Source organism: Panicum virgatum, chromosome 5K (assembly GCF_016808335.1).
Source record: "Panicum virgatum strain AP13 chromosome 5K, P.virgatum_v5, whole genome shotgun sequence".
NCBI lineage: Eukaryota > Viridiplantae > Streptophyta > Magnoliopsida > Poales > Poaceae > Panicum > Panicum virgatum.
Genome location: NC_053140.1, coordinates 48,727,655 through 48,736,672, shown reverse-complemented (window position 1 = coordinate 48,736,672; position 9,018 = coordinate 48,727,655). Strand labels below are relative to the sequence as shown.

Genomic DNA, 9,018 nt, shown 5'->3' with positions numbered 1-9,018 from the left:
AGGGATACTCTGCTATGCACCAGCCGGCTAACTTGTACTGGTACCAAGATTTGGCAGACTTCAGAAAATATGATTGAAGGTAGCCCAAAGCCCCAAATGTGACAATTTTGATTTGAGGCAACCCAAACATGAAAGCAACAAAAACCAACTTTCAGTATAGAACTGGCCAAAGGCGCGACTACATATCACCCGTGCTACAATTCGCGCATCCATCGCTCGAAGCTCGCAGCCCACGGCGGCCCAACCACACTCCTTCCTCCTCGAGTTGTGCTCTACTCGCCCGCCATGGCTACGGTTGGGTTCGGGGTCTTCTGGGTTTGGGGTTGCCGGAGCTGCTGCTCATCGCCGGCCATAGAGGGAGAGCCGGCGGCGGCAGGCCGGCCTGGAGGAGGTGAGCGCGAGGCGGCGAGGCGCGGTGGCGGTGGGAGATGGCACCAAGGAGGGGAAGTTGACGCAAAGATGGCAGTGGTCGGTGGATGAAGGCGGCCGTGGCGGCGAGACGAGGCGGTGATGGTAAGAGGCGGCCGGCGCAGGCGTGTTAGGTCGGCCGGAGCTCCAATGGGACCCGAGCCCGCCTACGCCGGTGGAGTGGGGAAGGGGCTGAGCGGCGGGTGCAAGGCATCAGGAGGAAGATGATGGGCGGAGGAAGAAATATGAGCCGATGGGCCGCACTCCACACCTCCTTCAGGTGATGGATAGTGATTTCATCACCTGAGGCGGTGCCCAGACGTGCCCGGCCCAAGGCCGGTGAAGTGCGCCAGCGTACCAATGTGCATTTCTATTCTACAGCTCAACATCCCGAAACCTTGCGATCCAGATAATTTGCATCCCTAACTTGAGAAACCTTGCGATCCAGATAATTCGCATCCCTAACTTCGAGATGCTACATTGCCACATTGTCAATTGAATGTACTATGCCAAGACCCTAGAGTAAACCACAAAAATCTGCAGAAACTCCCTGTCAAATTTATTCATTCCAGATCTGTTAATCAAGCAGGTCGTCAAGACCAAAAATCTATTGGATACCCACCAATGAATCTCAAGAATAATTCTGTAAAATCTTATACAAACTGGAATCCCAGAGGACAGAGCGCATGGTAACTGAGACGCCAAACAGGTACTTTAAATTCATGAGGTGGTAGTCCATAATCCTCACCAGCTAGCATCACTGCAGAGCCCCAATAATGACAAATCATCCATCTACAAATAGAAATACAAATAACCTGAGCTCCAGCTCTTAATTGACACCATAAAAGTTAACAGCAATAAAAGCTACTTCTCTATTGTGTCCATTTATCATGGATAAAACCAAGGTAACAGAGATGGCAAATAAAAGCATGGTCTAGTCTTCATCCAAGATGACCTCCAACGCACTAATCACAGGCCTATAGAGATATACAATAAAAGTCAAGAAAACAAATACTGTACAAAGATAAGCATATTTTAATGAGGCTAATAGCCTAGTTATTCATTATTTCTATAAAAATCAGCTGGCACAGAGGGCATCTTGTAAGAACATGGAATATTAATAGAAATTTGTAATAAACATATGGCATCATTGATGTTCCTTAAAATCAGGCCAGACCTGTAGATATGAGGTGAAGGGATAATAATCTGCTACGTTCCACCTAGATCACACGTCATCATTGCCAGCTGGGCCAATACAAAAGAATCAGTCCCCTCTTTTAACTCAACTTTATAATTAATGATGATGTTACATTCAAATTTAGAAGTGTTCTTTTCTTATGCTGAATTCATGTATACTTCGACTTCAACAAAACTACGGGCATAACTCGATTTGCGAAAGAAATCTCTCGCATTGCCAAAACTTCAATAACAGATAGCTCAAGCACACAAATTGTGGCACAAGACTTCTAGGCCAAATCATTTAGCAAGGATACAAGGAACAATAAAAAAGGACCTAGCTCAAATTGCTCAATACATCATAACATCGCAGAGTTCTTTTTTTTCCATATTGTGCTGCATGTTTACATATTAATGTAAATATGCACAATACAAGAATTTAGACGCAGTTCCATAAAATAAAGATGACAAGCTCTTCTTCCACAAATAATTCCGACGCACAAGCTAGTGATGGAACCTAGCCACCAACAGTTATTAGTGATGGCATCTTTATAGTTATTCACCTTTTGGGCCCTGAAGTTCATCTAGTTTCATCTTGACCTACAACAAGGGCCATGTGGAAATATAAGATTGATTTCAACATGGAAACTTTATTATCATATTTCAATTTTGAAATAGAAAATGTGTATGTTTCCATAATGGATTGGTGGTTACAAGCTGAGGACTTGAGGAACACTAGGAACTGCATGAGTGCCACATTTTCCTACCCATGTTCATATAGAAATGTTTCAAAACCATTCATCTAACTAGAAAAATAAGCTTCGTTGGGTAACACTACGTGTTATATAGGTAGAGCATGAAAAATATCTTATGGAATTGAAACCAAGGGCTACAAACAAATTTAAAACTGTTGGTTCTATCAGGTGATCTCATTAAGCAACATATTTGCAGTGTTTACAATAGGCTTTATTAGGACACCCTATAAAGAATCAAATATTGTTTTGCGCAGAACTTCGATACTATGGGTGGTCTAGTCAGAGCAATGCGAACTCATATTCATTGAAATTGAATCAAATATTTGACCCAGGAGTAGAAGAATTAGGTTGAGGGGGCTTGCGTTTAGTCTGTTCATTTTGATATATGAAATTAACTTTCTCCGCTAACTTGCTGCTGAAAACAGCATGCTTAAGTACCAAAACTACCCCAAACAAAAATCAAATTCTTATCGCTACTTCAAATGATCTGAGAATCATGCGTCTGTAATTTAGTTTTCCTATATGACTGGCGAGTGGGGAAAAAAAACAGACTTGTTTCATAGCTGTAACTAATATACTAACACTAAACAAAGTCGTGACATTGAGACAGGGGCAAATTACCTTCCAAGAGCCAACCGAATCCCTTGCAAGCCGGGGCGGCGAGAAGCGACGTCATGAGCGCCGAAGCCGTGGCGCTGTGCATGGGCATCAGGGACTCCAGACACACGCTGCTCATCTCCACCGGCGACCTACAGATCGGAACCAAAGACATCAGAACAAAAAAAATCACCCAAAAATAGCAAAATGGGGAACAGAACGACGACAGTTCCACGGGCCCGGAACCTAAGACGGCGCGCACCTTAGGAGGACGCGGGGGGCAGAGGTGGGCATCCGCCTCGGCAGCGGAGCCGGCCCCGCACGCGAGGCGGCTCTGGCCGCCGCACTGCGGAGCGACGAGGGGGGGCTGGATCGGAGGAAGGATCTCGCGGCGGCGGCGGCGGCGGCGGCGGCGGCCATTTCGGCGGCGGGTGCGGTGTTCTGCTCTGTGGTGGCGGGGCACGGCAGGAGCGGAGAGAGATGCCAATAAACCCTACAACCGTGGTGGGCTTGGCGAGACGGCGGTGGCGCTCTCGTGGAAGGAGAGAGATCTCTCTCCCGCCCGAAACTGGGCCGGTCTTTTTTTTCTTGCAGCTTTTGGGGGGTTTGGCTAGATGTAGATGGCCCATATGGCGAACGGGCCTGGCGCTCGGTTTTCCGGGGTTTTTTTTAACCTGGTCGTGATCCCGTGAGATTTCCGTGTGTTTTTCGTACGTGAGTTGCTGTGCTGCACGGCAATCTTGCCGAGACGAGCGGTCGTGCGTGGGGAGGAGCGTCGCACCAACCTACCTCTCGTGGTCCATGCGCGTCACCAACCGGACAGCAAAGTTAAGCCTAGTAGGCAGGAGAGGGAGAGCACCTTTTGTGCTGCTGCTAGTAGCTCCTGTCCTCCTTGCCTTTCTCATCCTGACTGGCGGCCTAACCAACACACGTACACGGCAAATACCACGCCCCCAAATGCAATTATAGAGGTGACTGGCACTGCTAGCTGCTGCTGAGCCGCAAGAACAGCAGCTGGCTGTGATCATCCTGAAAGGCACTTTTCAGCCGAGCCTGAACATGTCCTGGGCTGCAGATCGAGTTTAATGGGCCGAAGGATCTGTTGCGTCAAATAAAGTGGCAGCAGGTACGTCGTGACGCTGGTTGGTGTAACGAGCTGGGTGTCCAGCAACGGTCAACAGTTTTGTCATGCGCCGTGGACCGTCAAAATTATGGCCGGCGACGGCGATGCATGTCGTACTGCCCCTGCCCGCTGAACGAAATCATGGTAGCCGGCGGGCAGTGAAAATGTCAACAATGGCCTTAGATCTTGTCATTCTTTTTTTAAAAAAGAAAAATAAAATTAAGACGAGCGAGGTACTCAGGTGTTCGTGCGATATTAAAGAGCGGGGCTTTTTTTATCAATCATGCCTCTTCGAGGACGAAAAGGTTATTGCTCTTTTTTTTTTCCTTTGCAGACGCATGAAATGTTTTCCAATAGAGTACGAAAAGTTGGTGCAAGGTACTAATGGATTATTTGGCTGCTGGTTGGTGCAGCATTAACAAGATGGATCCAAGCGTTCAACAGTCAGCAGTTTTGTCGTGCACGCACGCAGCAGGAACGTCAAAATGATGGACATGGACTACATGTCGTTCGACCCATTGCCTGTTGAAATAATTGCGATCTATCCAGGGGGTACGTAGTGACGTGAAAACGTCAACAGTACTGGGTACGAATCCACGCAATGAAAACCATCCAGTGCGTTCGTGCAAAAAAAAAGTTTTTTAACCGACATATTACACAATAATATGCACAATATCAATCATACTCATCGAGCACCGACAGATGAATATAGTAGGGTGGATAGCATTTTGATCTGCAATACAGTACACGTTGCATTGTACAGTACAGACACACAGTCACTGAGAGCTTATCATTCATTGGTTGCGTCACCATGGCGAACTGCAGGCAGGAGGAGCAGCTAGCTGGCTCTTCCCCAAGTACTCGTACCAAACAAGGAGCAGCTATCCCAAGCGAGATTACTCGTAGTAAACAAGCAGCTAGCTGGCGAACTGAAAAACGGAGCACGCGAATACGATCACTACTGGAAGCGGCAGCGCACGTTACAACTTACTCGTACAAGGCTTTGATCGTCGTCTTCGCTTCATGTTCATGGAATGTATCGTCCGTTCCGGCCTTCCTCCTGGAAGCTGTTCGGGTTCTTGAACTCGTCGTCGTTGCCGTACCGCGGGTAACCCGCCGCCGCATTGCCGTAGCCCCCGCGCCTGCCGTACCCGGAGCCGGCGAACTCCTCCTCGGCCTCGGGGCGCGCCCGCATGGGGTTCGACTCGCGGCCGTAGCCGTACCTGCCGGCGTCCACGTCGTAGTAGTACCGGCCGTTCTGGTACAGCCGCGTGTCGCTCATCCCGTAGCCCCGCTGCTGGTCGTCCTGCCCCTGCTGCCGCCTGCTGCCGCCGCGGAAGGCCGTGTAGTACCACGGCGGCCGGCCCCTGCCGCTGCCGTCCTCCGGGTAGGGCTGGACGCCGTCGAGGTCACCGGCGGCGCCTCGCGCGGGGGCCGCCTCCTCCTCGGTATACGAAGTGGTGGCCGGCACGTTGGTCGGCGGGCGGCCCCTGCCGCTGCCGTCCTCCGGGTACTGCTGGGCGCGCTCGCCGCGGCCGCCTCCCGCGGGGACCGGCGGCTCCTCGGTCGTGCGGGTGGTGGCCGGCACGTCGGCCGCCGCCGACGCCGTCGTCAGCTTCTCGGCGTTGCGGTGCACGCCGCGGCGGAAGTAGTTCGGCGGGTAGTTCTCCTCGGGGCGGCCGTAGAGCCCGTACCCGCGGCCGCTGCCGCCGGTCGACGGCCGGGAGAACGCCGGCGCCGCATTAGGGTCCGCCGCCGCAGCCTTCTCAGGCTCGACGGCGGGGTCGGCGCGCGTGGTCTTGCTGAAGAAGAAGCGGCCACCGCCCCACGCTTCCGCCGTGACGGCGAGCACGGCCACTAATGCGGCGAGGAAGAGGTGGCGAGCAGGGGAAGCCATCGGGGGCGAAGGAGCGTCGGTGGCCGTGTTGGCTAGCGAGCCACTAGCTACCACGATCCGGCACTGTGTGCGTTCCGGTGCGCCCCCACTTATTTATAGCCGGCGCCGATCTAGGGACCACCGGCTGCGTGGGGCAATCGGGTTGTTGCGCCGAGCAGTGTCAGAAAGCAAATGGGGCATCTTGGACAGGACGAGATGAATGAAATGAGTCAGTGAGGGGTGACAGGGTGATCGGGTTGGGGGAGCGGCCGAGCGGCGGTGATCGCGGGCAGAGTGGAGGGCGGGTGGAGAGAGCGCGCGCACCTCCCTGACGCAGTGTGCATGATGGAATTTGCCGTTTAGTTCCCAAAAATTTTCAACTTCCCTTTGAATATGAAGCACTAAATGTAATTAAATAATAAAACTAATTACACAGTTAGGATGTACACGACGAGACGAATCTTTCGAGTATAATTAGTGCATGATTAGCCATAAGTGCTACAGTAACCCACATGTGCTAATGATGCGGTCAAATGCCTCAAAAGATTCGTCTCGCAGTTTCCAAGTGAGTTCTGAAATTAGTTTTTTAATTAGTGTCCGAAAAACCCTCCCGACATCTGGTTAAAGTGTCGATTTGACATCCAAAATTTTTTGTTTTTGGAACTAAACGGGCTCTTGGTGCACGCAGAGGGCCTGGCATTGATGGAAGTCATGGCTCGCGAGGTATGAATAGGGGCGCAGGCGATTGGGGGTTAATTTTGGACCGTGGGCAGCATCTCGGCAGCGTGAGATTTTAAATGCCCGTCGCTCGCTCCACGTGGTCATTGATCATGAGCTCGAGTTGGTGTCACGCGATTGCAATGCGTATGCTTTGGTTCCAAGCGACGCCCAACAATGTTTGGTTTACCAGGTCTGTTATCGGGAGCACTCATGTGAGAGCAGCATATGTGCGTCGTGTTCAGACGAGGAGGCACAGATCGTCAAGCAGTGACAGTCCTTACAATTTACTACTACAAGACTCCAGCAGGGCTCTTGTCAACTGTCAAGACATCAAGTCATGCCAGCACAGATCTCGGAGCGAAAGCGCCTCTCTTTCTAAAAGAGAAAAAGGAAAGATTGGCCCTTTTAGATTGACGACACATGAAATCATTGGTGCCCAAAGCGGCAAACAGCCGGCAGCTGCGTTCCTTCTCTTTTCTTGTCCCCGTTCTCTCTCGCCGGATTACTACCCCTGCCTTTGGTTGAGAAGATAGGCGGATAGCAGCAGCATCGAGCTGCGCCGTTCGCGATTGTGCCTGCGCAGAGCACTCCCCGTCGACTCCGGCCACTCCCTAGTGGAGTTGTGGTGCTGGCACCGTCTTGACCAAATGACTCGGAGTCAGTCCGGCGCTCCTCGCGGAGTTTTGGTGCTGTTGCTCGCCGCGCCACTCGCGCTCGCCCCTGCTGGCCGCCGCCGCTTCCGGCTTCTTCTCCCATCGGAAACGGCGCACCCGACCTCGCGCGAGCCACGTGCAGGATCGCTCGAATGAAATGGCCAGAGCCCAGAGCTGGCGTTGTACATTTCGGCCCAACTAATTTTCAAAAAAAAACATTTCGGCCCAACTCGATAATGTCAGAGGGCAAGCACTAAAACCAAGCACGGGAAATTATGGGGAGCTCCTATACATCTTCTGAAAGATAGTTAAGCAACTTATCTATAAAGCCCACTAAAACTCATTTATTGAAAAAAAATGCTGAACTAATATTTTGAAAATATTGAGCCAACATTTTAAGTTTGAAAAATGTTGAACTTGTATTTCGAAAATATTGAATCAATATTTGAAAAATGTTTAATCATATTTTTTTTCTCATCTTCTCCGGCGCCGGCGAGCGGTGGCAAGGCGGCACGACGGAGTGCGAGCAGCGGCTGGGCCGGCACGGGCGCGCGGCGTGGGCGGCCGACAGTGGCGGCGGAGCGGAGCAGTTGAGGCGGAGCAGGTGATGCCAGGGCACGCGCCGGCGCTGGCTGCACAGTGGCGGGGCCGGCGCGGGCGCACGGCTTGGGCGGCCGACGGCAGCGGCGGAGCGGAGCAGCGGCGGCGGAGGTGCAGCAATCGCGGCGGAGGCAGACCAGGTAGTGGCGGCGGCAAAGAGCGTGCAGGAGCTGCCGTGGGGTGAGAGAGGAAGCTAGGGTTTGAATTAGATCCAAGGGCTATGGTTGTTTTGCACGAATCTCAAACAATGGAATGTAGAGAAGAAAAAAAATCTTCCGGAAGATATATAGGATTGGCAGAAATTCTGTACCCAATATTTGTTCGGTCCAAGATAGGGATTCGGCCCACTGGAACCTGATTTTTGGGCCTTAACAATGTGCCATTAGGCCAATTCCCATGTATGTTCTTTTGGACCATTGCCACGGGCCATATTATGCCTTGCTATATACAGGACCCAGAAGTTTTCATAGCTGGCAGGTCAACTCGTCCAAAAAAAAAAAAAACTAGCTGGTCCAGATCGAAACCTAGGCCATTGGTTGCCTTGATCGAATGCCCATGGATTAAGGATTCAGGAAATGCACAGTATGTGGGTTGTAGAGGAAATAAACGGCCTGCATGTTCATCGCAGCGAGAATTATTGTGACATTGCTACTGTAATTTGCCGAGTAATGGCTCCGACTGATCACGGTTATTAGCGGGTGGGGGTATACATGCCTATTTTGCACAAAATAGCCGCGGTCACCGGTCACCATACAAAGGGCATGGATTTCTTGTTCTGGTCGGAAACAGTTGGTGAACCATCTTTTTTTTTGGGAACACAGTTGGTGAACCATCAGTAACGCATCCGCCACCGGAACAAGACACTTGTTCAATTAATGAGGGCAAGAGTGTCCCGGCAAAACACCAATACCTGTACTACCCGCAAAAAAACAAACACACCAATAACTCTGCAATCTGGATGTCGACGTGCTTGCTTACTGTATAAATCACCCAAAACTATCCTGGAAAAAGGTTACAAATTCTTCTTTTATAAAAAAAAGGTTACAAAATTGTGCCAAAAGGAACCGGAGGACAGGAGCACACCACCGCTTTACATTTTCAAGACGCGAG

At 50.9% G+C, this 9,018-nt stretch overlaps 2 protein-coding genes across 8 annotated transcripts; both read right to left on the bottom strand.

Annotated features, from left to right (window-relative positions):
* Positions 1 to 946: 946 nt before the first annotated feature.
* Positions 947 to 3,468, bottom strand: LOC120708072 (protein NUCLEAR FUSION DEFECTIVE 6, mitochondrial-like). Of its 7 annotated transcripts, none has more exons than XM_039993165.1 (4): positions 3,199 to 3,468; positions 2,961 to 3,088; positions 2,148 to 2,184; positions 947 to 1,385 (listed from the first exon to the last, which is right to left on the bottom strand). In XM_039993165.1, exons 1-3 carry the CDS (start codon positions 3,354 to 3,356, stop codon positions 2,165 to 2,167), a joined length of 306 nt encoding a protein of 101 aa, XP_039849099.1. In that variant the 5' UTR covers positions 3,357 to 3,468; the 3' UTR covers positions 947 to 1,385; positions 2,148 to 2,164. The 7 variants fall into 7 exon arrangements, with proteins under 7 accessions (XP_039849099.1, XP_039849102.1, XP_039849098.1 ...); XM_039993168.1 differs by having other exon boundaries at positions 947 to 1,200; XM_039993164.1 differs by lacking the exon at positions 2,148 to 2,184 and adding an exon at positions 1,586 to 1,653 and having other exon boundaries at positions 3,199 to 3,466.
* A 1,288-nt stretch (positions 3,469 to 4,756) lies between these two features.
* Positions 4,757 to 6,035, bottom strand: LOC120708071. The gene has a single exon (XM_039993163.1). It carries the CDS (start codon positions 5,954 to 5,956, stop codon positions 5,087 to 5,089), a length of 870 nt encoding a protein of 289 aa, XP_039849097.1. The 5' UTR covers positions 5,957 to 6,035; the 3' UTR covers positions 4,757 to 5,086.
* Between the last annotated feature and the right edge of the window lie 2,983 nt (positions 6,036 to 9,018).

Coding starts and splice junctions, on each gene's coding strand:
- LOC120708072 (XM_039993165.1), bottom strand. CDS start 3,356: ATGGCCGCCGCCGCCGCCGCCGCCGCCGCCGCGAGATCCTTCCTCCGA. Junction 3,089..3,198: donor GCCCCCCGCGTCCTCCTAAG/GTGCGCGCCGTC, acceptor TCCGATCTGTAG/GTCGCCGGTGGAGATGAGCA. Junction 2,185..2,960: donor ATTCGGTTGGCTCTTGGAAG/GTAATTTGCCCC, acceptor CCCTTGTTGTAG/GTCAAGATGAAACTAGATGA.
- LOC120708071 (XM_039993163.1), bottom strand. CDS start 5,956: ATGGCTTCCCCTGCTCGCCACCTCTTCCTCGCCGCATTAGTGGCCGTG.